This window comes from Haliotis rufescens, unplaced genomic scaffold (assembly GCF_023055435.1).
Source record: "Haliotis rufescens isolate VD_foot unplaced genomic scaffold, xgHalRufe1.0.p SCAF_24, whole genome shotgun sequence".
NCBI classification, from domain to species: domain Eukaryota; kingdom Metazoa; phylum Mollusca; class Gastropoda; order Lepetellida; family Haliotidae; genus Haliotis; species Haliotis rufescens.
The window spans coordinates 7,412,474-7,440,351 of record NW_025963935.1 but is presented as its reverse complement, the minus strand read 5'-3'; the positions used below and the strand labels follow the sequence as shown (position 1 = coordinate 7,440,351).

The 27,878-nt window shown below is 45.2% G+C and overlaps 1 protein-coding gene across 1 annotated transcript; it reads left to right on the top strand.

The window, feature by feature from the left end:
- Positions 1-12,938: 12,938 nt before the first annotated feature.
- LOC124117310 lies at positions 12,939-27,418 on the top strand. The gene is made up of 6 exons (XM_046479127.2): positions 12,939-13,089; positions 17,566-17,780; positions 21,097-21,217; positions 23,035-23,351; positions 24,964-25,227; positions 26,154-27,418. Exons 2-6 carry the CDS (start codon positions 17,606-17,608, stop codon positions 26,555-26,557), a joined length of 1,281 nt encoding a protein of 426 aa, XP_046335083.2. The 5' UTR covers positions 12,939-13,089; positions 17,566-17,605; the 3' UTR covers positions 26,558-27,418.
- The last annotated feature ends 460 nt before the right edge of the window (positions 27,419-27,878 follow it).

Here is a 27,878-nt window from a genome sequence, read left to right as displayed (position 1 = left end):
GTTAAACCGCGGCATGATATCTCAGTGAGCTAGCACTATAAATCGGCATCAGTCCGGACTAGTACAAGCAGCCACACAAACACACACACACGTGCATGCCCGTCGCTATATAAGTGCAGTAATCTTGGACGCGACGTTAAACCCCATTTAACCTCACCTCAAAATGTGCCTTCGAAATGTGCGCTTGGTTTAACATAGCGTTACAGTTGTTCAATTATACCACGGCGTGTCACCTTCAGGTGGGAGGAAAGCCCGAAGTGATGGAGGTCTTCGACGTTTATCACTTTTTGGTGAAACCCACGAGCACGGGTATGGTGCTGATATACCTTGATAAATAGTCAGGGCGATCACAGCTATCTGGCGCGCTTGACCTGTATGTATTCCTATTACACTCACTGACCGAATCTACAGTGTACTGGTAGAGCCTCTGTCCTGTAGAACGGTTCGATCCCAGACCGGATCATACCAAAAGATGTTTAAAGATGGTACTTGTTGTTACCCTCACCTTACCTCACCTCACCTCACCTCATTACTAGGGGCACGGGTGGCCCAGTCGTCTAAGGCGGCGCGATTCGCTGTGCAGAGTTGCGTCCCTTTGGCACGCCAGAAACCTATGATTGTGGGTTGGAATCCCGGTTCGCCCCGATTATGTTTCTAGGTTTGTCAGCACCATACCCGTGCTCGTGGGTTTCACCGAAGTGGTAAACGTCTGAGACCTGCATCACTTCGGGCTTTCCTCCCACATAAAGCTGACACGTCGTGATATAACTGGAATACTGTTAAAAGCGGCGTTAAACCAAACTCACTCACTCACTCACTCACTCACCTCATTACTTGTCTAGATTTGCTCACGTCAGTGAATAATTTCACACTGACGAATGATGTTTCCCTGACAACACATTTCCGAATTTTCAAATATGTTTCCTTCCTAACTCTAAAATCTCAATACTACACATGAAAATCAAAAACGTGCAAATAAAAGCCATATATTGTTTACTCAGCAATATTCCAGCTATATGACGGAGGTCTGTAAATAATCAAGTCTGGATCAGACAATCCAGAGATTGACATCATGAGCATCGATCCACGCATTTGGGATACGATGACATGCATCAACCAAGTCAGCGAGCCTGACCACCCGATCCCGTTACTCGCCTCTTACGACAAGCATAGTCGCCATTTACGGCAAGCATGGGTTGCTGAAGACCTATTCTAACCCGGACCTTCACGGGTCTTACGTAGTGTTATCTGTCTGCTCATGATGTGCATCTTCCCGAGGCAAGGGCATTAACTAACATAAAAGTCCAGTTTCCACCCTTGTCGAACAAGGCTGGAATTTCCAGGCCCGATCGTAGCGCCACCATTGGTTATTACGAGTTATGTCCCTTCTTTATCCCTCCTATTGACCAATCAGATTGAATTTCAATCTCTCATATCATCTTGCATTTGCTTCAAACAAAATGGCGGCGCCAAGTCAAGACGGTCTGATAGATAATTCAGATTTATATTCTAATAAAACGGGTCTTACCTCGCGAAGTGCATAAAATCACAGGAGCACCTTGATTAAAAACATGAAAATATTTGCAAAATATCTGTCAACGCCCAGTTGACAGTACACATGCTTTGCAAATCCTGCAGTCGACCGAAATCTGCACTTTGAAATCCATGTTGTTTACGACCCGGATGTCTAGATCGTTACGTGATTTTGATTGGACAATGCATAGACTCGTTAGTCTAGCCGAAATGTAACCCCGGAATACCGGTCTAGTTCGACAAGGGTGGAAACTGGAGTTTAATAGAGACACGTTTAGAGTATGTGAGATACAGGACGTCTTGGTATCCCCACAGGAGAGACACTTGTAGAGTATGGGAGATACAGGATGTCCTGGAACCCCCACATGAGAGACACGTTTGGAGTATGGGAGATACAGCATGTCCTGGAATCCCCACATGAGAGACACGTTTAGAGTATGTGAGATACAGGATGTCCTGGAATCCCCACATGAGAGACACGTTTAGAGTATGTGACACTCCACTGTCACAGGAAAGGCACGTCTAGAGTATATGATATTTAGGGTGACCTGGTTTCCCCACAGGAGAGACTCGTTAGTCTAGCCGAAATGTAACCCCGGAATACCGGTCTAGTTCGACAAGGGTGGAAACTGGAGTTTAATAGAGACACGTTTAGAGTATGTGAAATACAGGACATCCTGGAATCTCACAGGAAAGGCACGTCTAGAGTATATGATATTTAGGGTGTCCTGGTATCCCCACAGGAGAGACACGTTCAGAGCGTGAGATACAAGACGTCCTGGAATGTCCACAGGAGAGACACGTTCAGAGCGTGAGATACGAGACGTCCTGGAATGTCCACAGGAGAGACGTGTAGAGTATGTGTGATACGAGATGTTTGGAATCTGTTATCATGCATGTACATACTGATTAATTAATTTCCATGTTTGTACTCTCCGATACAAATGGAGGAAATAAAGATTATTCGTGTAGAGTATGTGAGATACAGGATGTCCTGGAATCCCCACATGAGAGACACGTTTAGAGTATGTGAGATACAGGATGTCCTGGAATCCCCACATGAGAGACACGTTTGGAGTATGTGAGATACAGGATGTCCTGGAATCCCCACATGAGAGACACGTTTAGAGTATGTGAGATACAGGATGTCCTGGAATCCCCACATGAGAGACACGTTTGGAGTATGGGAGATACAGCATGTCCTGGAATCCCCACAGGAGAGACACGTTTAGAGTATGTGAGGTACTGGATGGCCTGGAATCCCCACATGAGAGACACGTTTAGAGTATGTGACACTCCACTGTCACAGGAAAGGCACGTCTAGAGTATATGATATTTAGGGTGACCTGGTTTCCCCACAGGAGAGACACGTTAAGAGTATGTCATGGAATATGTTATCATGCATGTACATGCTGATTAATTAATTTCTCTGTTTGTACTCTCCAATACTAATGGAGGAAATAAAGATTATTCGTGTATAGTATGTGAGATACAGCATGGCCTGGAATCCCCCCAGGAGAGACACGTTTAGAGTATGTGAGATACGGCATGGCCTGGAATCCCCCCAGTTGAGAAATGAACTAGCCTGTCAGACAGGTATATGGTAGGACTGGGTTTAGTGTTACTTACCCGTGTACAGCAGGACAAGGATCCAGCCAACACACATCACATCATGTCTCTGTATCCCCCGCATCTTCATGGTGTCCTCACCTGTCAATCAAACCCCTGCAACTCCCGTGGAACATGTTGAGGACATATCCGTGTCTCGCCCTTGCGCCTTCATGGAATCTAGTCCTGGCAACACCTTGCAGGCAGCACAATAGAGGCTGTTTGTATGGAGGATCTGCCAGTGACTGACAGAAAGGGAGAAGTCATTGTGCCACTCAATGCTGTCTCAGGTGCCAGTCAGAGCTTTAAGTCACCCCGTGACTGTGCTATTGCTATTTACTTATATAGTGAGACTAATAGTATGTATGCCACTATTAGACCTGCGTGGTCCATGTCATGCAGTGAGACTATGTATGCCACTATTAGATCTGCGTGGTCTATGTTATTTAGTGAGACTATGTACCGCCACTATTAGACCTGCGTGGTCTATGGTCTATATCATGCAGTGAGACTATGAACCGCCACCATTAGACCTGCGTGGTCTATGGTCTATGTCAAGCAGTTAGACTATGTGCCTCCACTATTAGACCTGCGTGGTATATGGTCTATGCCAAGCAGTGAGACGATGTGCCTCCACTATTAGACCTGCGTGGTCTATGGTCTATATCATGCAGTGAGACTATGAACCGCCACCATTAGACCTGCGTGGTCTATGGTCTATGTCAAGCAGTGAGTCTATGTGCCTCCACTATTAGACCTGCGTGGTCTATGGTCTATGTCAAGCAGTGAGACGATGTGCCTCACTATTAGACCTGCGTGGTCTATGGTCTATATCATGCAGTGAGACTATGAACCGCCACCATTAGACCTGCGTGGTCTATGGTCTATGTCAAGCAGTGAGACTTTGTGCCTCCACTATTAGACCTGCGTGGTCTATGGTCTATTTTATGCAGTGAGACTATGAACCGCCACCATTAGACCTGCGTGGTCTATGGTCTATGTCAAGCAGTACGACGATGTGCCTTCACTATTAGACCTGCGTGGTCTATGGTCTATGTCAAGCAGTGAGACTATGTGCCTCCACTATTAGACCTGCATGGTCTGTGGTCTATGTCAAGCAGTGAGACTATGTGCCTCCACTATTAGACCTGCGTGGTCTATGGTCTATGTCATGCAGTGAGACTATGTATGCCACTATTAGACCTGCGTGGTCTATGTTATAAAGTGAGACTATGTACCGCCACTATTAAGCCTGCGTAGTCTATGTTATATAGTATGACTATGTACCGCCACTATTAGACCTGCGTGGTCTGTGGCCTATATCATGCAGAGACTATGTGCCTCCACTGTTAGACCTGCGTAGTCTGCGGTCTATGTCATGCAGAGACTATGTACCGCCACTATTAGACATGCATGGTCTATGGTCTATGTCATGCAGTGAGACTATGTGCCTCCACTATTAGACCTGCGTGGTCTATGGTCCATGTCATGCAATGAGACTATGTGCCTCCACTATTAGATCTGAATGGTCTATGGTCCATGTCATGCAATGAGACTATGTGCCTCCACTATTAGATCTGCATGGTCTATGGTCCATGGCATGCAATGAGACTATGTGCCTCCACTATTAGACCTGCGTGGTCTGTTCTTTATGTCATGCAGTGAGACTATGTGCCTCCACTATTAGATCTGCATGGTCTATGGTCCATGTCATGCAATGAGACTATGTGCCTCCACTATTAGACCTGCGTGGTCTGTTCTCTATGTCATGCAGTGAGACGAGGTGCCTCCAATATAAGACCTGCATGGTCTATGGTCTTTGTCAAGCGGTGAGACGATGTGCCTCCACTATTAGACCTGCGTGGTCTGTTCTCTATGTCATGCAATGAGACTAAGTGCCTCCACTATTAGATCTGCATGGTCTATGGTCCATGGCATGCAATGATACTATGTGCCTCCACTATTAGACCTGCGTGGTCTGTTCTCTATGTCATGCAGTGAGACTATGTGCCTCCACTATTAGATCTGCATGGTCTATGGTCCATGTGATGCAATGAGACTATGTGCCTCCACTATTAGACCTGCGTGGTCTGTTCTCTATGTCATGCAGTGAGACTATGTGCCTCCAATATAAGACCTGCGTGGTCTATGGTCTATGTCATGCAGTGAGACGATGTGCCTCCACTATAAGACCTGCATGGTCTGTGTTCTTTGTCAAGCAGTTAGACGATGTGCCTCCACTATAAGACCTGCGTGGTCTGTTCTCTATGTCATGCAGTGAGAAGAGGTGCCTCCACTATAGGACCTGCATGGTCTATGGCCTATGTCATGCAGTGAGACTATGTGCCTCCACTATAAGACCTGCGTGGTCTGTTCTCTATGTCATGCAATGAGACTATGTGCCTCCACTATTAGATCTGCATGGTCTATGGTCCATGGCATGCAATGATAATATGTGCCTCCACTATTAGACCTGCGTGGTCTGTTCTCTATGTCATGCAGTGAGACTATGTGCCTCCACTATTAGATCTGCATGGTCTATGGTCCATGTGATGCAATGAGACTATGTGCCTCCACTATTAGACCTGCGTGGTCTGTTTTCTATGTCATGCAGTGAGACGAGGTGCCTCCAATATAAGACCTGCGTGGTCTATGGTCTATGTCATGCAGTGAGACGATGTGCCTCCACTATAAGACCTGCATGGTCTGTGTTCTTTGTCAAGCAGTGAGACGATGTGCCTCCACTATAAGACCTGCGTGGTCTGTTCTCTATGTCATGCAGTGAGACGATGTGCCTCCACTATAAGACCTGCATGGTCTGTGTTCTTTGTCAAGCAGTGAGACGATGTGCCTACACTATAAGACCTGCGTGGTCTGTTCTCTATGTCATGCAGTGAGACGATGTGCCTCCACTATAAGACCTGCATGGTCTGTGTTCTTTGTCAAGCAGTGAGACGATGTGCCTCCACTATAAGACCTGCATGGTCTGTGTTCTTTGTCAAGCAGTGAGACGATGTGCCTTCACTATAAGACCTGCGTGGTCTGTTCTCTATGTCATGCAGTGAGACGATGTGCCTCCACTATAAGACCTTCATGGTCTGTGTTCTTTGTCAAGCAGTGAGACGATGTGCCTCCACTATAAGACCTTCATGGTCTGTGTTCTTTGTCAAGCAGTGAGACCATGTGCCTCCACTATTAGACCTGCGTGGTCTATGGTCCATGTCATGCAGTGAGACTATGTGCCTCCACTATTAGACCTGCATGGTCTATGGTCCATGTCACGCAGTGAGACTATGTGCCTCCACTATTAGACCTGCATGGTCTATGGTCTTTGTCAAGCAGTGAGACGATGTGCCTCCACTATTAGACCTGCGTGGTCTGTTCTCTATATCATGCAATGAGACTAAGTGCCTCCACTATTAGATCTGCATGGTCTATGGTCCATGGCATGCAATGATACTATGTGCCTCCACTATTAGACCTGCGTGGTCTGTTCTCTATGTCATGCAGTGAGACTATGTGCCTCCACTATTAGATCTGCATGGTCTATGGTCCATGTGATGCAATGAGACTATGTGCCTCCACTATTAGACCTGCGTGGTCTGTTCTCTATGTCATGCAGTGAGACGAGGTGCCTCCAATGTAAGACCTGCGTGGACTATGGTCTATGTCATGCAGTGAGACGATGTGCCTCCACTATAAGACCTGCATGGTCTGTGTTCTTTGTCAAGCAGTTAGACGATGTGCCTCCACTATAAGACCTGCGTGGTCTGTTCTCTATGTCATGCAGTGAGAAGAGGTGCCTCCACTATAGGACCTGCATGGTCTATGGTCTATGTCATGCAGTGAGACTATGTGCCTCCACTATAAGACCTGCGTGGTCTGTTCTCTATGTCATGCAATGAGACTATGTGCCTCCACTATTAGATCTGCATGGTCTATGGTCCATGGCATGCAATGATACTATGTGCCTCCACTATTAGACCTGCGTGGTCTGTTCTCTATGTCATGCAGTGAGACTATGTGCCTCCACTATTAGATCTGCATGGTCTATGGTCCATGTGATGCAATGAGACTATGTGCCTCCACTATTAGACCTGCGTGGTCTGTTCTCTATGTCATGCAGTGAGACGAGGTGCCTCCAATATAAGACCTGCGTGGTCTATGGTCTATGTCATGCAGTGAGACGATGTGCCTCCACTATAAGACCTGCATGGTCTGTGTTCTTTGTCAAGCAGTGAGACGATGTGCCTCCACTATAAGACCTGCGTGGTCTGTTCTCTATGTCATGCAGTGAGAAGAGGTGCCTCCACTATAGGACCTGCATGGTCTATGGTCTATGTCATGCAGTGAGACTATGTGCCTCCACTATAAGACCTGCATGGTCTGTGTTCTTTGTCAAGCAGTGAGACGATGTGCCTCCACTATAAGACCTGCGTGGTCTGTTCTCTATGTCATGCAGTGAGACTATGTGCCTCCAATATAAGACCTGCATGGTCTGTGTTCTTTGTCAAGCAGTGAGATGATGTGCCTCCACTATAAGACCTGCGTGGTCTGTTCTCTATGTCATGCAGTGAGACGATGTGCCTCCACTATAAGACCTGCATGGTCTGTGTTCTTTGTCAAGCAGTGAGACGATGTGCCTTCACTATAAGACCTGCGTGGTCTGTTCTCTATGTCATGCAGTGAGACGATGTGCCTCCACTATAAGACCTGCATGGTCTGTGTTCTTTGTCAAGCAGTGAGACGATGTGCCTCCACTATAAGACCTGCATGGTCTGTGTTCTTTGTCAAGCAGTGAGACGATGTGCCTTCACTATAAGACCTGCGTGGTCTGTTCTCTATGTCATGCAGTGAGACGATGTGCCTCCACTATAAGACCTTCATGGTCTGTGTTCTTTGTCAAGCAGTGAGACGATGTGCCTCCACTATAAGACCTTCATGGTCTGTGTTCTTTGTCAAGCAGTGAGACCATGTGCCTCCACTATTAGACCTGCGTGGTCTATGGTCCATGTCATGCAGTGAGACTATGTGCCTCCACTATTAGACCTGCATGGTCTATGGTCCATGTCACGCAGTGAGACTATGTGCCTCCACTATTAGACCTGCATGGTCTATGGTCCATGTCATGCAGTGAGACTATGTGATCAAATTGATTATGACGGAGGTGATAACGAGAAGCATCCAGATCATAGGTTCATCACTCCGCGCAGGGTTGTAGAAAATACGCAGAGTAGGAAGTTGTGGGTGGCTTCGAGGTAGAGGTGTTCTCGTCCCTTAAATAGCGCAATTTTCCATGCGCAACAGACAACAAGCACCAGTATGACCTTCCCATCGGTGACGTCGGCGACAATAAAGTGCCACTGACGGTATATAGTACATTCCTACTTCGTGTATACTGGTTCTCGACCCGGGCCGTATTCACATCACAAGTAGCCCGGAATCTGTATACCACTTTGCAACGATCGGTGGCTCCTAACAACGTCTCAATGGGCAAGCAATGCACGGAGTGTTTTGTGAAGACTCCGTGGATTGGCGACCTTCAGTGTCGGCCAGGGACAATGTGGCGCTGATGGCCCGACTTCGGTGAATGGCGATCTATTGAACGTCGATCAGAGCAGATACTTCTCAACAAGACCCGTGTTTAAGCGTTGTACTTTGTACATAATAAGTTGTTTACAGTTATAGTTGATTGTCCCCGCTGCGTTGCTACAATACAGTGAGCTGACACTATCGTGAGTTGGGTCTATTGCAGTGTGAGTGAGTAGGTGCTTTGGTGGGTGGGTCTTCGTCATGAGCGAGTGAGTATCTGGAGACACAATACTGCAGATGATTTAGAGACTTCGTGAAAGTGTCCTTATAGTGATGGACCCCCCTACAACCCACCCTCACTCACTCCACCCTCACACACTCACTCCATCCTCACACACACCACTCTCGTACATACCAGCCCCATACACCCCACCCTCACACACCCCACCCACACTCACTCCACCCTCACACACACCACTCTCGTACATAAAAGCCCCATACAGCCCACCCTCACACACCCCACCCACACTCACTCCACCCTCACACACACCACTCTCGTACATACAAGTCCCATACACCCCACCCACACTCACTCCACCCTCACACACACCACTCTCGTACATACAAGCCCCATACAGCCCACCCTCACACACCCTACCCACACTCACTCCACCCTCACACACACCACTCTCGTACATACAAGCCCCATACAGCCCACCCTCACACACCCCACCCACACTCACTCCACCCTCACACACACCACTCTCGTACATACAAGTCCCATACACCCCACCGACATTCACTCCACCCTCACACACACCACTCTCGTACATACAAGCCCCATACACCCCACCCTCACACACCCCACCCACACTCACTCCATCCTCACACACACCACTCTCGTACATACAAGTCCCATACACCCCACCGACATTCACTCCACCCTCACACACACCACTCTCGTACATACAAGCCCCATACACCCCACCCTCACACACCCCACCCACACTCACTCCATCCTCACACACACCACTCTCGTACATACAAGCCCCATACACCCCACCCTCACACACCCCACCCACACTCACTCCATCCTCACACACACCACTCTCGTACATACCAGCCCCATACACCCCACCCTCACACACCCCACTCACACTCACTCCACCCTCACACAAACCACTCTCGTACATACAAGCCCCATACACCCCATCCTTACACACTCCACCCTCACACACACCACTCTCGTAAATACCAGCCCCATACACCCCATCCCCACTCACCCCACCCACACTCACTCCACCCTCACACACACCACTCTCGTACATACCAGCCCCATACACCCCGCCCACACTCACTCCACCATCACACACACCACTCTCGTACATACCAGCCCCATACACCCCACCCTAACACACCCCACCCACACTCACTCCACCCTCACACACACCACTCTCGTACATACCAGTCCCATACACCCCACCCTCACACACCCCACCCACACTCACACCACCTTCACACACACCACTCTCGTACATACAAGCCCCATACACCCCACCCTCACACACCCCAACCACACTCACACCACCTTCACACACACCACTCTCGTACATACCAGCCCCATACACCCCACCCTCACACACCCCGCCCACACTCACTTCACCCTCACACACACCACTCTCGTACATACCAGCCCCATACACCCCACCCTCACACACCCCACCCACACTCACTCCACCCTCACACACACCACTCTCGTACATACCAGCCCCATACACCCCACCCTCACACACCCCGCCCACACTCACTCCACCCTCACACACACCACTCTCGTACATACCAGCCCCATACACCCCACCCTCACACACCCCACCCACACTCACTCCACCCTCACACAAACCACTCTCGTACATACAAGCCACATACACCCCACCCACATTCACTCCACCCTCACACACTCCACTCTCGTACATACAAGCACCATACACCCCACCCACACTCACTCCGTCCTCACACACACCACTCTCGTACATACAAGCCCCATACACCCCACCCACATTCACTCCACCCTCACACACTCCACTCTCGTACATACAAGCACCATACACCCCACCCACACTCACTCCACCCTCACACAAACCACTCTCGTACATACAAGCCCCATACACCCCATCCTCACACACTCCACCCTCACACACACCACTCTCGTACATACTAGCCACATACACCCCACCCTCATACACCCCACCCACACTCACTCCACTCTCGTACATACAAGCCCCATACACCCCACGCTCACACAACCCACCCCATCCTTATACAGTGAAAGTGGCCTTATAGTGATGGACCCCCTACAACCCACCCTCATACACTCCACCAGCACACACACAGCACCCTCACCCTCCACACTCAAACGCCCCACTCTCGTACATACCAGCCCCCCAAACCCCACCCTCACACACCCCACTCTCGTACATACCAGCCCCATACACTCCACACTCACACACCCCACTCTCGTACATACCAGCCCCATACACACCACCCTCACTCACTCCACCCTCACACCCCCAACACTCGTACACACATCCCTCACACACTCTACCCCCAGACACCCCACCCCCACATTCCCACCGTAACACACACACACACACAAATTCTCACTCTAAGATTCCACCCTCACACACCCCACCCCACCCTCATACACCCCATCCCCATATACCCTAGCCTTATACACCCCACCCCCACACCCCACACCCTCACACACTCGACCTTCAAACACCCCACCCTCAAACACACAACTCTCACACACCAAACCCTCACACTCCACCCTCACACACCCTACTCTCACATCCCCACCCCAATACACCCTGCGCTCCTACACCCAAACAACACACATTTACACCACCCCCATACACCATACACTCCACCCCCGTACATCCCACCCTCACACATCCCGACCCACCCTCACAGACCCCACCCTCACTCACCCTACCCTGGATTGTCTGGTCCAGACTCGATAACTTACAGACTGCCGTCATATAGCTCGAATATTGCTGAGTGCGCACCCGCACACACCCACACCCTCTTACACCTCACCCCAACCTCACCAACAGTTGTGTGTGACGTCAGGTCATGATCTTTGTGTCTGCTCGCAAGAACAAAAGAATAGAATACAATACTGTGTGTACTTTCCTACTTTCGGTTTTCGGTTTTCTAGTTGTTTGTGTCAGCCACAGACCCCAAAAAGAGAGTGTTCTGAACGCTATATTTGCTATCCTGTTGACAAGGCGAGACAAGGTGATATTTACACACAACTATAGACACACACGCTAAATTGACATGCACCTTACTCTCATACACCCCACCCCGTACACCCCACCCTCGTACACACGACCCTCACACATGACACCTCCCTACAAACCACCCTCCCCACCCTAACACAACCCCCCTCACACACCCCACCCTCACACATCCGACCCTAAAAAAAACCACCCTCTTATACCCCACCCCAATACACCGCACCCTAACACAACCCACTCTCGTACAACCGTCCCTCATACATCACACCTCCCTACACCCCGCCCTCCCCACCCTAACACAACCCCCATCATACACCCACCCTCACACACCCCACCCTAACACAACCCCCCTCATACAACCCACCCTCACATACCCCACCCTCAAACACCCCACCCTCATACAACCCCCCTCACACACCCCCACCCCTATACACCCCGCCCTCATACACCCACCCTCACACACCCCACCCTCACACACCCCACCCTCATACAACCCCCCTCATACAACCCCCTCACACACCCCACCCTCACACACCCCACCCTCATACAACCCCTCTCACACACCCCACCCTCACACACCCCACACTCATACAACCCCCCTCACACACCCTCACCCTCACACACCCCACCCTCATACAACCCCCCTCATACAACCCCCCTCACACACCCCACCCTAACACAACCCCCTTCATACAACCCACCCTCACATACCCCACCCTCAAACACTTCCCCCTTACACACTCCACACTGATACAAACTAACTATCGCTCAATCTACCAACAGTTCTGGGAAACATTGACACCGTCCAACCTCACTAATGGAACGTGCCGCGTCAACAGGTATCAACAGTAGTTGTGGGGAAGTCCACTCTATTTCCACAGTATTGATCCGCTGCAGAAACTAGCCTGTGGGACTTCCCACTTTCGTTTTACTTCGTGTGTGACGTCAGAACATGATCTATGGGTTTGCTCACAGAACAAAGGAACAGAATACCAACACTGTGTGTACTTTCCTACTTTCGGTTTTTCGTTTTCGGTTTTCTAGTGGCTATTTGTGTCAGCCACAGACCCCGAGAAGACAGCAACTTGAAAACTACATTTGCAATCCTGTTGACAAGGTGAGACTTTAGTTACTACACACAAACTACACTCACACTTCCGCACACACACGTGTTGTGTGGTGGTTTGTAGATGTGTTGTATGTTGGTGTGTGGATGTGTTCTTGTGTGGATGTGTTGTGTGTTGGAGTATGGATGTGTCAATCTTTATTTCACATACTGAAGAGGCCACAGGCCTATAGTACAATTTGAAGAATATTCAATTTTATACAATTTATGTACATATCTCACCAAATCACCTCACGTCATTCCACCTCGCATCTCAACGCAGTCACATAATTTCACACATACAGTACAATACCATACCCTGTAATTTCATAATTTCTATTTTACCATATCACAACTTGTTATATCATACAACATATTCTATAACATCATATCATATTGTATCATTATTATAAGATCATACTATATAGTATTATTTCATATACCATTATCATATCATAACATACCATACATACCATCGTACCATATATCATTCCTATATTATATCACATTTCAACATGTCATATCACACAACACATTAGCAATTGCATAGCTTATCCCATCATATCTTATCATATCATACCATATAATGCCATGTCATTCCATGCCAATTTATTTCATATAAATCAATCAATATTTATTCAACACTGGAAGACCGCAAGCCATAAAATATGTACACTAAAAAAAAAAAAGTATTTACACAATTTCTATAATACGAATAACATATTGCATCATATCCCCTCATGTATCATATCACACCACAACACTTATCATATCATATCACATCATGTCATGTCACATCATATCATTTCATATACATATAACTATACTAAACCATTTGTAATATCACATCCCACAATATCATATGACAGCCTAGTAGTTTAATACCATTTCTAACTCTTTTGTTTGTAGTTTATTCATAAGGCAAATATCTATAAATATGTACTTAATGTATATACACAATAGTTTCCTAATACCAAGCAGATAAGATTATTCTTTCATAAGGATCTGTCGGTATAAAGAGGCAAAATATATGTACATGGAAACATTTTGTAAGATACTTCTTTTTGTGTTTGACAGCAGTGTAACAAATTTATTAATATTAGGGTACCTGTAATAATAAGCTTGCAGGTATTTTTCTCTAAGGTGTAAATACACTGGACATACTAGTAAGAAATGAAATTCATCTTCTACTGAGTTTAAACTACATAGATTACAGATTCTTTCTTCACGAGGAATGTTTACATAGCACCCTGTTTCTATTAACATGAGGTCGTGAGAAGAACATCTAAAACGTGAAAGAGCCGTTCGAATTTTTTTAACATTAACTTTTGATAAATAATCTTTCATAATTATTTCTGATTTAAACATTTTGTAATAAAAGCACTTGTTTGTTAGAGTCAATGATGCTGTCCAAGATTGTAAATAAATATCCTTTAATCTCTGGGTTAATGAAAGTATAAACATTGATTTGGAATACACATTTTGGTTTTGCCAAATATCACCAAAGCCACAACTGAAAAGTAATTCTCTAACACCTGTAACCCAGTTTCTTTTCCCATTATTATCATAAACTATCATCATATTATAACACTTTTTTGGCAATCTATATGAGGGCATGTCAATAAGTCTCAGCCAGTGTTTAATAACTTTTATATTTGAATATACATAGAGAGGGAATCTTCCACATTCTCCATACACCACCAAGCTGGAAGTGTTTATTTTAACACCTAAATACTTTTTGCAAACAAATAAATGAATCTTTTCTATGGCACCAAAGTATGGATGTGTTGTGTGTTGGAGTCTGGATGTGTTGTGTGTTGGTGTGTGGATGTGTTGTATGTTGGTGTGTGGATGTGTTGTGTGTTGGTGTGTCGATGTGTTGTGTGTTTGGGTGTGGATGTGTTGTGTGTTGGAGTGTTGATGTGTTGTCTGTTGGTGTGTGGATGTGCTGTGTGTTGGTGTGTGAATGTGTTGTGTGTTGGAGTTTGGATGTGTTGTGTGTTGGTGTGTGGATGTGTTGGAGTGTGGATGTGCTGTGTGTTGGAGTGTGGATGTGTTGGAGTGTGGATGTGCTGTGTGTTGGATTGTGGATGTGTTGTCTGTTGGTGTGAGGCTGTGTTGTGTCTTGGTGTGTGGATGTGTTGTGTTGGAGTGTGGATGTGTTTTGTGTTGGTGTGTGGATGTGTTGTGTGTTGGTGTGTGGATGTGTTGTGTGTTTGGGTGTGGATGTGCTGTGTGTTGGATTGTGGATGTGTTGTCTGTTGGTGTGAGGCTGTGTTGTGTCTTGGTGTGTGGATGTGTTGTGTTGGAGTGTGGATGTGTTGTGTGTTGGTGTGTGGATGTGCTGTGTGTTGGAGTGTGGATGTCTTGTGTGTTTGTTTGTGAATGTGTTCCTGCGTAGATGTGTTGTGTACTGTGTATATAAGTGTGTTGTGTGCTTCCAAGCCACTCACTTACTCACTCACCCTATGAAACATAACACTAAGCCTATGTTTATCTCTTGTTTCTGAATTTAACCTTATTCTTACTTACGGGCACTTAGAATCTGCCATCACAAACATTGTATGGAAACCCTCGTCCACATAATGTTATACCCTGAATCGAACAGAGAATTTTGTCATGTTTTATCTGGGTTTTTTATCAAGAATGTGGATTCATTTTTGGTTTTTTTTCTCCCCCATAACAGAAGCACACACACACAGACATCTTTTGTATTCCATCTCGTCTTTTATAATCAGTAGAACCTTCGTTTGACAGACTGATATCTGAACAAATAGGTGGGGTAAGCATTATATTTTAAACATCGATTTCTGGTACGGATATGTGTTTCAAGCTGAGCACGCTTTGGTTTGTTTGTTAAACTCCGGACTGATGGTGGAGATCTAGGGGAGACTGTGGAGATCTAGGGGAGATTGTGGAGATCTAGGGGGAGATTGCAAATATCTAAGATTGTAGAGATCTTGGGGGAGATTGCAAAGATCTAGGATTGTAGAGATCTAGGAGGAGATTGTGGAGATCTATGGGAGATTGTAGAGATCTATGGGGAGATTGTGGAGATCTAGGGGAGATTGTGGAGATCTAGGGGAGATTGTGGAGATCTAGGGGAGATTGTGGGGATCTAGGGGGAGATTGTGGAGATCTAGGGGAGATTGTGGAGATCTAGTAGGAGATTGTGGAGATCTAGGGGAGATTGTGGAGATCTAGGGGAGATTGTGGGGATCTAGGGGGAGATTGTGGAGATCTAGGGGGAGATTGTGGAGATCTAGGGGAGATTGTGGAGATCTAGGGGAGATTGTGGAGATCTAGGGGGAGCTTGTGGAGATCTAGGGGAGATTGTGGAGGCAAGGCAATATTCTGGAGATGTTTGTGGGAACATTGTGGAAGTGTTGGAATCTCAACAGGTTCTCTATGATCTCTATGATGTTGCCGTTTCGACTGAAGTGATGCGGACGGCAGGATCACGATATCAGCAGATTTCTCATCTTTACACAAAGAACCTGCTTGTCACATTGCACAGGTCATTAAATAAAGACAGATTAAAGGTTTGTTTGTTTGTTTGTTTATTGTTTAACACCGCACTCAGCAATATTCCAGCTATATGAAGGCGGTCTGTAAATAATCGAGTCTGGACCAGACAATCCAGTGATTGACATTGATGTGCATCGACATTGAGCATCGATCCATGCAACTGGGATACAATGACATGCAACCAAGTCAGCGATCCCGTTAGTCGCCTCTTACGAGGCGCGACTATGCTTGTCGTAAGCATGGGTTGCTGAAGACCTATCCCCCCCCCCCCCCGACCTTCACGGTCGCTGCGGTGATAAGAGAGATGGTAGTGAGGCCACTTTTGAAAAGAAGTTTGCGTGGCGAATGGGGTCTGGGTGTTTATCGTAACGGGGATACAATGGACACTCTAGGATAGGAAAGAAGATCGAGACATCTGCGATGTGACGAATAAATACAAAAAATTCTACGGCCGAAGACAAGCAACTTGTCAAAGACATTTGGATAGATATGTGTGTTGTGCATCTGCAACATTTATAATTTAATTGCCTGTTATGAGTCACGTCGTTGGTCCGTCACTCCACAGAATGAACTTGCACCAGTAAATCTTATAGCATGAGGGGGCACGGATGGCCCAGTCGTCTAAGGCGTTAAACCCAACTCACTCATGACCCGTGAAGATTCCGGGTTAGAATAGGTCTTCAAGAAACCATGCTTGCCGTAAAAGGTGACTATACTTGTCGTAAAAGGCGACTAACGGGATCGGGTGGTCTGGCTCGCTGACTTGGTTGATGCATGTCATCGATCCCAATTGCGTGGAAATATGCTCATGAGGTTAATCACTGGATTGTCTGGTCCAGACTCGATTATTTACAGACCGCCGTCATATAGCTGGAATATTGCTGAGTGCGGCGTTAAACAACAAACCAACCAACCACTCACTCACTTATAGCATGACTCAAATCGACTTCTTTCTGACAGCTCACACCTTCCTTCCTGTGTCCGAACCAATCCTGCAACGATGTCAAGAAACAACGGGCAGGATCTGTTGGCGGATTTCAATGACTACAGCAGCTTGGATCCAGACCTGGGCGTTCATCTCCGTCACCAGCAGGGTAGACAGATGTGGCAGGAGAGATTTGTCAGGCTTTGCCAGGAGAACAGTGGAGACAGACCGCTGACTGTCGCCATCATGGGTACACATGTCCTTACATTCATTCAACATTCGTGACCAACTCGTGTTATTCCGGGACAAGCCGAATAGCGACTCGTGCCCCTCTCGTGGCCATTTTTGCGACCGGGTTCCGTCTTAGCGCAAACGGGCATACCTAAAACAATTGTCAGTTCGTTGCGTAATTGTTCACATATATTTCCCCATATATTATATTATTTCAGATGCAATTTAAAGCATATCGGGACGTGCGGAATTATACAGTTTAATTGAACACATTTAACTGTGTCTTGGGTATATTTTTAAATGCAAGACATATGTAAAATCAAAAATTATTTATGAGGGATTCTTTGACGAAGTACTTGAAATCATACGCGCATTCTGATTGGTTTGTCGTATTTTCGCACATAACATTCATCGACAGGGGGTCGAGTCTTCTTGCAGGTTACGGAAAGGGGCGAGTGGTGACGAATGATTCATTCAAATGATCCGGTCTACGCAGTTTAGTTGCTCCAGTGAGGCGCCGACCTTTCAGGATTCATGCGAATGTCTTTAGTTTTTGGTTTGTTGTTTAACGTCGCACTCAACAATATTCCAGCAATATGACGGCTGTCTGTAAATAATCAAGTATGGACCAGACAGTCCAGTGATTGATATCATGAGCATCGATTCACGCAATTGAGATACGATGACATGCATCAACCAAGTCAGCGAGCCTGACCCCCCGATCCCCTTGGTTGCCTCTTACGACAAGCATAGTCACCTTTTACGGCAAGCCTGGATTGCTGAAGGTATATTTTTCCCCGGAATCTTCACGGGTACATGTTTCAGCCAGGCATCTTACCCCGAGGCATGGTCATCTATCACATGATATGCTTCAGTTTAAATATCCCGTGTTTACATCACCTCGTAACATTCGTCTATTTAACATCACGTGTTTACATCACCTCATAAAATCCGTCTATTTAACATCGGGTGTTTACATCACCTTGTAAAACCCGTTTATTTAACATCATGTGTTTACATTACCTCATAATATCCGTCTATTTAACATCGCGTGTTTATATCACCCCTTAACATCCGTCTATTTAACATCACGTGTTAACATCACCTCATAACATACGTCTATTTAACATCACGTGTTTACATCACCTCATAACATCCGTCTATTTAACATCACGTGTTTACATCACGTGTTTACATTACCTCATAACATCCGTCAATGTAATATCACGTGTTTACATCACCTCATAATATCCATCTATTTAACATCACGTGCTTACATCACCTTATAAAATCCGTCTATTTAACATCGCGTGTTTACATCACCTCGTAACATCCGTCTATTTAACATCACGTGTTTACATCACCTCGTAATATCCGTCTATTTAACATCACGTGTTTACATCACCTCATAATATCCGTCTAATTAGCATCACGTGTTTACATCACCTCATAACATCCGTCTATTTAACATCACGTGTTTACATCACCTCATAATATCCTTCTATTTAACATCACGTGCTTACATCACCTCATAAAATCCGTCTATTTAACATCGCGTGTTTACATCACCTCATAACATCCGTTTATTTAACATCACGTGTTTACATCACCTCATAACATCCGTCTATTTAACATCACGTGTTTACATCACCTCATAATATCCGTCTAATTAGCATCACGTGTTTACATCACCTCATAACATCCGTCTATTTCATGACACGTGTTAACATCCCCTAGTGATCTCCTTCTTTTTGATATCACGTGTTTACATCACCTAATACTATCCTTCTTTTTAATATCACGTGTTTACATCACCTCATAAAATCCGTCAATGTAATATCATGTGTTTACATCACCTCGTAACATCCGTCTATTTAACATCACGCGTTTACATCACCTAATAACATCCGTCTATTTAACATCGCGTGTTTACATCACCTCGTAACATCCGTCTATTTAACATCACGTGTTTACATCACCTCGTAACATCCTTCTTTTTAACATCACGTGTTTACATCACCTCATAACATCCGTCTATTTAACATCACGTGTTTACATCACCTCGTAACATCCGTCTATTTAACATCACGTGTTTACATCACCTCGTAACATCCGTTTATTTAACATCATGTGTTTACATTACCTCATAATATCCGTCTATTTAACATCGCGTGTTTACATCACCTCGTAACATCCGTCTATTTAACATCACGTGTTTACATTACCTCATAAAATCCGTCAATGTAATATCACGTGTTTACATCACCTCATAAAATCCGTCTATTTAACATCACGTGTTTACATCACCTCATAATATCCGTCTATTTAACATCACGTGCTTACATCACCTTATAAAATCCGTCTATTTAACATCGCGTGTTTACATCACCTCATAACATCCGTTTATTTAAAATCACGTGCTTACATCACCTTATAAAATCCGTCTATTTAACATCGCGTGTTTACATCACCTCGTAACATCCGTCTATTTAACATCACGTGTTTACATCACCTCGTAACATCCTTCTTTTTAACATCACGTGTTTACATCACCTCATAACATCCGTCTATTTAACATCACGTGTTTACATCACCTCGTAACATCCGTCTACTTAACATCACGTGTTTACATCACCTCGTAACATCCGTTTATTTAACATCATGTGTTTACATTACCTCATAATATCCGTCTATTTAACATCGCGTGTTTACATCACCTCGTAACATCCGTCTATTTAACATCACGTGTTTACATTACCTCATAAAATCCGTCAATGTAATATCACGTGTTTACATCACCTCATAAAATCCGTCTATTTAACATCACGTGTTTACATCACCTCATAATATCCGTCTATTTAACATCACGTGCTTACATCACCTTATAAAATCCGTCTATTTAACATCGCGTGTTTACATCACCTCATAACATCCGTTTATTTAAAATCACGTGCTTACATCACCTTATAAAATCCGTCTATTTAACATCGCGTGTTTACATCACCTCGTAACATCCGTCTATTTAACATCACGTGTTTACATTACCTCATAAAATCCGTCAATGTAATATCACGTGTTTACATCACCTCATAACATCCGTCTATTTAACATCACGTGTTTACATCACCTCATAATATCCGTCTAATTAGCATCACGTGTTTACATCACCTCATAACATCCGTCTATTTCATGACACGTGTTAACATTCCCTAGTGATCTCCTTCTTTTTGATATCACGTGTTTACATCACCTAATACTATCCTTCTTTTTAATATCACGTTTTTTACATTTCCCCATAACAGTTTATAAAAACATCATCATCATCATCATTACAGGTGCCCCGGGAGCTGGCAAGTCCTCTCTAGTCAACACAATCGCTGCATCACTCTCGGATGACACGTGGAGCGATTATGCACACTCTGCAGCTGCTGATTCCAGGATGGTTTACGTGAAAGGGTGAGTGAGTGAGTGAGTGAACGCCCTTTGAACAGTACGTCTGTTATATCACGGCATGTAAGCCTGATGGACCCGTGAAGATCCGGGGTAGAATAGGTCTTCAGCAACCCATGCTTACCGTAAAAGGCGACTATGCTTGTCGTAAGAGAAGACTAACGGGAGGGTGGTCAGGCTCGCTGACTTGGTTGATGCATGTCATCGATCCCAATTGCGTACGCGTGGATCGATGCTCATGATGTCAATCACTGGATTGTCTGGTCCAGACTCGATTATTTACAGACCGCCGTCATACAGCTGGAATATTGCTGAGTGCGGCGTTAAATAACAAACCAACCAACCAACAAACAAACCAACTAACAAACCAACCTGATGTGGGAGAAAGGCCTGTAGTGGTTCAGGCCTCACACGTGGTACATGTACGTGGTACATGGTACTTGGTACAAAATCATGTCGACTCCAGGCTAGGTACCCACGACCATCGGATCCCGCCACCCCAAAGGGCCGCAACTCAGCACACCGAGTTTTACAGGAGCGTGGAATGAGTCCTTTATGGCCAACTTGAAACCTGAGATAGGGAACACTACATAGGATGCTGTAATAGCGAGCCCTTTGTGGAGCTCCACGCGGAGACGGTTTTCTAGATAGAAACTCGGCAAGGAGAGCTCTTTACACAGTCACGTGAGGAGCTGCAGTTAACTTTCAAACTTGCGCCCCTTTGATATTGCGGAAACTATAGACGGTGAGACTTACCCTGGTTAAGTTTTCGAGGTTTGTCAACGCCATCTCCTTCAAACAGCACCTGAGGTCAATGATGGTCAATAATACAAATATCCTTTTAGAAATACATTATTTTAAAACTGTGTAGGGAGAGTTCCTTTACAGAACACTTTATACAGAAAACCAGAGAGAGCTCTCCGAGATGAAGCTGCTGCAACCGTTGCTTACATTACCCTGCATTCAACCAAATCGAAGAGCTTAGAGACGTAATGACCAATATCATGTGGAGTCCGTTATGAGAAAAGTGATGAAAGCAATAACCATATGCATGTTAATGAAGATTTTTTATTCATTGATATATTCCTAAAGTTTAACACATTCTGACAGCGGACTTATAAATGTTGCTATAAAAAACATTCAAAAAAACGAAATAAACTTACGTTTTTAATTTGTTTGTCCATTGAAATAAGGAATCTCTTGGTATTCATGCGACTGTAAATCCATTCTCAAAAATAAAAAAATGTGATTTTTGAAAAAAAAGAAGAAAAAAAAAGGTAGGAAAGGGCCAATGTCTGTATTTTAGCCCTTTTTACCCTCAGGCATTTGCATGGGATTTAACATGTGAGATTGATAAACAACTACTGAAAGTACAAACACATACTATTGAAGCTCTTTTAATTGATTTGTTGAAATAGTTGAAACATAATAATAATGTTTCCAAACTTTCAAAATCTCTTGATCAACCAGTCTTAACCACACACGGAAATGAGAGCTAAAAGGACCAAAATCTAGCAAACTTTGGCCCTTTCGGAACTTGACTTTGGCCCTATAACAGAATTTTAAGTAGCTACATTTCAAAAACTTATCTATGAAAACATACGATATTTTTACTACAAGAAGACAAGAACTCATAAATGTATTTTATGCAATGATATGCAAAAAGGGCCAAAATGCATTTTGGTCCCTTTAGGCTCTAAGCTATTCATTAATTTATTTTAGTAGACAAGAACTCATAGATATTATTTATGCAATAATATGCAAAAAGGGCCAAAGTGCATTTTGGTCCCTTTGGGCATAAAGCTCCTCAACCGTCCTTTCAGCTTCCCAAAGTGTTGTCACGGGTCCAGCACAAGATACCGGGATGTCAACCTCCCAACCTTGCTGGAAATAACCGGTTTTGATGACGTGCACTCAGAACGCCAGAGAGAACACCTTCGCATCATCTGCAATGGCCGACTCCCTGTCGACGGACCGGTCACGGCTGTGAACTACCGTGACGGTGGCCCGGCGCGCCCAGACAGATATCGAGAGCAAGGCCACGGGGTGAAGGTCGACCGAGTCCTGCTCGTGACCGCTGCTACATCCGAGATTCCAGTCAATCTGATCAGCTGCCTGGTGGATGTTGCAGGCCGCGCAGGTAGGCATGAGATGGGCGAGTTGGGTTTAACGGCGCTTTTAACAGTATTCCAGTTATATCATGGCGTGTCAGCTTAATGTGGGAGGAAAGCCCGAAGTGATGCAGGTCTTAGACTTTAACCACTTCGGTGAAACCCACGAGCATGGGTATAGTGCTGATAAACCTAGAAACATAATCGGGGCGAACCGGGATTCGAACCCACAATCACAGGTTTCTGGTGTCCCCAAGGGACGCAACTCTGCACAGCCAATTGCGGCGCCTTAGACGACTGGGCCACCCATGTCCCCAGAAAGCCGAGGGAGTGATAATATATACCTCAGTTACATCCTTGGGTATCTCAGATGAACTAACGCAGGGCTTCGGGTGGCCTTGTCGTCTAAGGCGCCGCGATTCTCTGTGCAAAGTTGCGTCCCTTGGACACGCGCCAGAAACCTGTGATTGTGGGTTCGAATCCCGGTTCACCGCGATTTTGTTTCTAGGTTTGTCAGCACCATACCCGTGCTCGTGGGTTGCACCGAAGTGGTAAACGTGTGAGACCTGCATCACTTCGGGCTTTCCTCCCACATCAAGCTGACATGCCGTGATGTAACTGTAATACTGTTAAAAGCGGCGTTAAACCCAACTCACTCACTCCCTTGGATTCCTTGCGAATCAACCAAAATCCCAGTTTTCCATATAAAGATATACGGGTATATCTTCCCATTTAGATGATTGCATACTGGTGTAGCTTCACCTTTAGTTTTGGGTGTGTTTTTTTGTTTAACGCCGCGCTCAGCAACATTAATATTCCTGCTATTGCGGTATGTAAATAAATCAAGTCTGGACCAGAGATTAACTTCATGAGCATCGATCCACGCAATTAGGATACGATGACGTGCATCAACCAAGTCAGCGAGTCTGACCACCCGGTCCCATTAGTCGCCTCTTACTTGGTTTGTTGTTTAACGCCGCACTCAGCAATATTCCATCTATAGTCGCCTCTTACTACAAGCATGGGTTGCTAAGACCGGATCTTCACGGATTTTTAATAAATGATATGCTGTTATATTTTCCTGTTTATATGATGATATATAGAGAATCTCACCCGAGTGTCTTTTGATATCAAATATATCAACACGTGTTGATAAAAGTGGAAAAATTCCAAGGCTTGCCGAGGATTTTTGCCACTTTTATCAACGAGTGTTGATATATTTGATATCAAAAGACACGAGGGTGAGATTTTATTTATCATCCAACATCATTCTTTCAACTTTTTCAATTTGTAGACAGTAATTAGCAGTGTCTTCGGTGTAAAAAGTACTGCAAACAGCTTCAGTAGCAGAGCCATTAGCGATGTCATTTGATTGTGACGTCATGGTAACCAGTGATGTCACAATGGTCTGCAAAGCATTGTGATGTAATTTCATTGCAGCGATATCTACAGTGTAGATATCGCTTGATCTCATCCAAGCGATATCTCCGGTGGGAGCCAGTTTTGGATGATAAACAGGTACTGGTATAGCTTTAACTTTAGATAATATGCTTGTACATCTTCCCATTTAGATGATGACACACTGCTATATTTTACCATTTTCTTCTAACAATGACCTTGAGTAAGTTATTCTTTCTTTAGGAATACCTGTGTTCGGCGTGATGTCAAAGATGGATAAGGTTACAGAAAAGCAATTAAAAGAAAGAGAAAGACAGTTTTTCGAGGCCCTTCAGCTCAACGGCAATCACCGACTGCTCCGCTGCAGCAACTACTGCGACGATGTGGACCCCGCATGTCGACGGACCGAGACGTTCATTGCGGAGCTTGACATTCCTATTTTGAAGTTCATGAGCCAGATGGTGAAAGTCAGACGACATAACGAAGATGCGTCTGGCTGTGATGCAGGTAATGTACACAGTTTTGAACAGACACAGACAGCACATCTTGCCGAGGCAAGAGAGTTAACTGACTATAAAAGTCCAGTTTCCACCCTTGCCGAACTAGGCTGGGATTATGGAGTTACATTTTGGCTGGACTAACGAGTCTATGCATAGTCCAATCAAAATCGCGCACCGAAATCGAAATCCGGTTCGTAAACTGCCATGCAGAATTCGGTCGATTGCAGGATTTGCAAGGCGTGTGCATCGCCAACTCGTTGTCAACAGATATTTTCCAAATCTTTTCATGTTTCTAATCAAGGTGCTCACTTGATTTCATGTACTTCGCGAAGTAAGAACCGTTTTATCACAAAATAGATCTTGATGGTCGATCAGCGCCACCATTTTGTTTGAAGCAAATGCATGTTATACAAGAGTTGGAATCTGATTGGTCCATATGGGAGAGGCATAGAATGGACATAACTCGTAATAACCACTGGTGGCGCTACGATCGAACCCAGGAATTCCAGCCTAGTTCGGGTGGAAACTGGACTTGTAAAGTCAGTTAACGCTCTTGCCTCGGGAAGATGCAGACAGCAATATTGCGACAATGTATGTCGAGGACATCATGAATTGGAAGCACGTGGCACTGCTCTCACATGAACATCACGTGTCACCATGGAGACGGTGTATCCAATCAGAAAGTACCTTTGGCATGAGTTTAAACGACTTAAGTTGAATTCATGCAATCTTCATGAGACTCAAAAACTAGAAGAGCCCGTCACACTTTATTTTGTTCTAATATTTTACCAATCGAATGTTTTGCCGTAATCACATCAAACCATGCATCTGACCTCGCGGCATGGTGTAGCTGACATCACTCTTACTTGATACACAATCCTTGAACACACAGTGATAGAGACATTTAACTGACGTCTCTATTTCACTTTTCAGCTGAAGAAAGTCAACCTTCAACGTCACCTTCTTTGCGACATCGTCAACGCCAGACAGACACACCTGGGAGACAAGCGGCGCCTCCAGCGCCCAGAGCGGAGAATCCTCAATCGTGGAACGGAAGTCAGCTAACTTTTATCGCTAAAGTTTTTTTTGAGATACTTGTGGTTTTGGCATTTTATTATTTTATGAAACCAAACATTGACATGAAGAAGGTGAGTGACACTTGCAGATACATCAAGTCCCGCCCAGAGATCAACAGTTTCACCTCGGTGAGGAGCTTGTGTAAACACCTTGTCACCAGCAGCTCTCTTGGCCCCGCCCTGCTGTTGCTGGTGTATGCTGGGGTAAGGGCTGTGTTGGTCTCACTAGAATATCGACACAACCCTGACTGGCGAATCTGAAGCATCACAGACCTAGATTCATCCTCTTCATCATCTTGGTCACCTTGAAAACCATGCTCGATTATCCAGAGTGAGTGAGTATGGTTTTACGCCGCCTTTAGCAATATTCCAGCAATATCACGGAGGGGGACACCGGAAAATGGGCTTCACACACGTGGGGAATCGAACCGGGTCTTCGGCGTGACGAGCCAACGCTTTAAACCACTAGGCTACCCCACCGCCCTCGAAAATCCAGAACATTGTGTCCTATAAAGAGAAAAACTCTGAACCTCTTCCAGAACTTAGAGTCGTCGTAAACCGTTTTCGAATGACACGGAGATAGAATTTTTTTTAGTTACACCCATCAGTAAGAGGCAACCCATGCTGAGAATTGTTTGTTTGTTTTTTAAAGCCTCGGGTAGCAGTATCATGAGCGAGATACTTCCGGGTAGCGGTATCATGAGCGAGATACTTCCGGGTAGCGGTATCGTGGGCGAGATACTTCCGGGTAGCGGTATCATGAGCGAGATGCTTCCGGGGAGTGGTAATTACGCAGGGGAGATACTCCCAGGTAGGCATACTGGTAACATGCACAAGATATGTTTCGCAATACCTCCCAATTTGTACCGTGAGCAAATTGGTGGCAGTTAATTCACGGTGTATCAATCTTTGCTCTTTGCATGTCTCAAGCTTTTCTTGTTAATTCGTCAGTTTTAAATATCTGCGTAGCGGTCATCATATTTTTCAGTACCAGCAGTCATGTTCATTGTTAGTGCATATTTGTATTTGTATTTTGGGATAGCAGTGTGTTTTCAATTAAATAAATGCTTGAGTGTTTGTCACTGTACATTACTGTCAATAAATCTATACCTTCTGACCTCCTTACTCTGTCTGATATCATTCTGTGTGGAGATCTGAGGACGCTTTCCATCTAATCGGCCAATCAGTGTCGAGACTTTTAAAACAATAACAGGGAAGGAGCCATCCATGCAATGACGGGTCCAGGGGAGGGGCCACCTAAACAATGACGGTCCTGAGTGAGGTGAGGTGAAATGGGGTTTAACGTCGCGTCCAATATTATTGCACTTATACAGCGACGTGCTTGTACGTGTGTGTGTTTGTGTGGCTGCTTGTACTAGTCTGGACTGATGCCAATTTATTGTGCTAGCTCACTGGGATACCATGCCGCAGTTTAACATGAATACCCCACTCAGACACAGTATACTGATTCCGAGCCGACCAGTCCTTGTTTTAGCCCCTTAATGCCGAGCACCAGACAGGGTAACAACAAGTACCATCGTTTAACGTCTTTTGGTATGACGCGACCGGGGATCGAACCCCG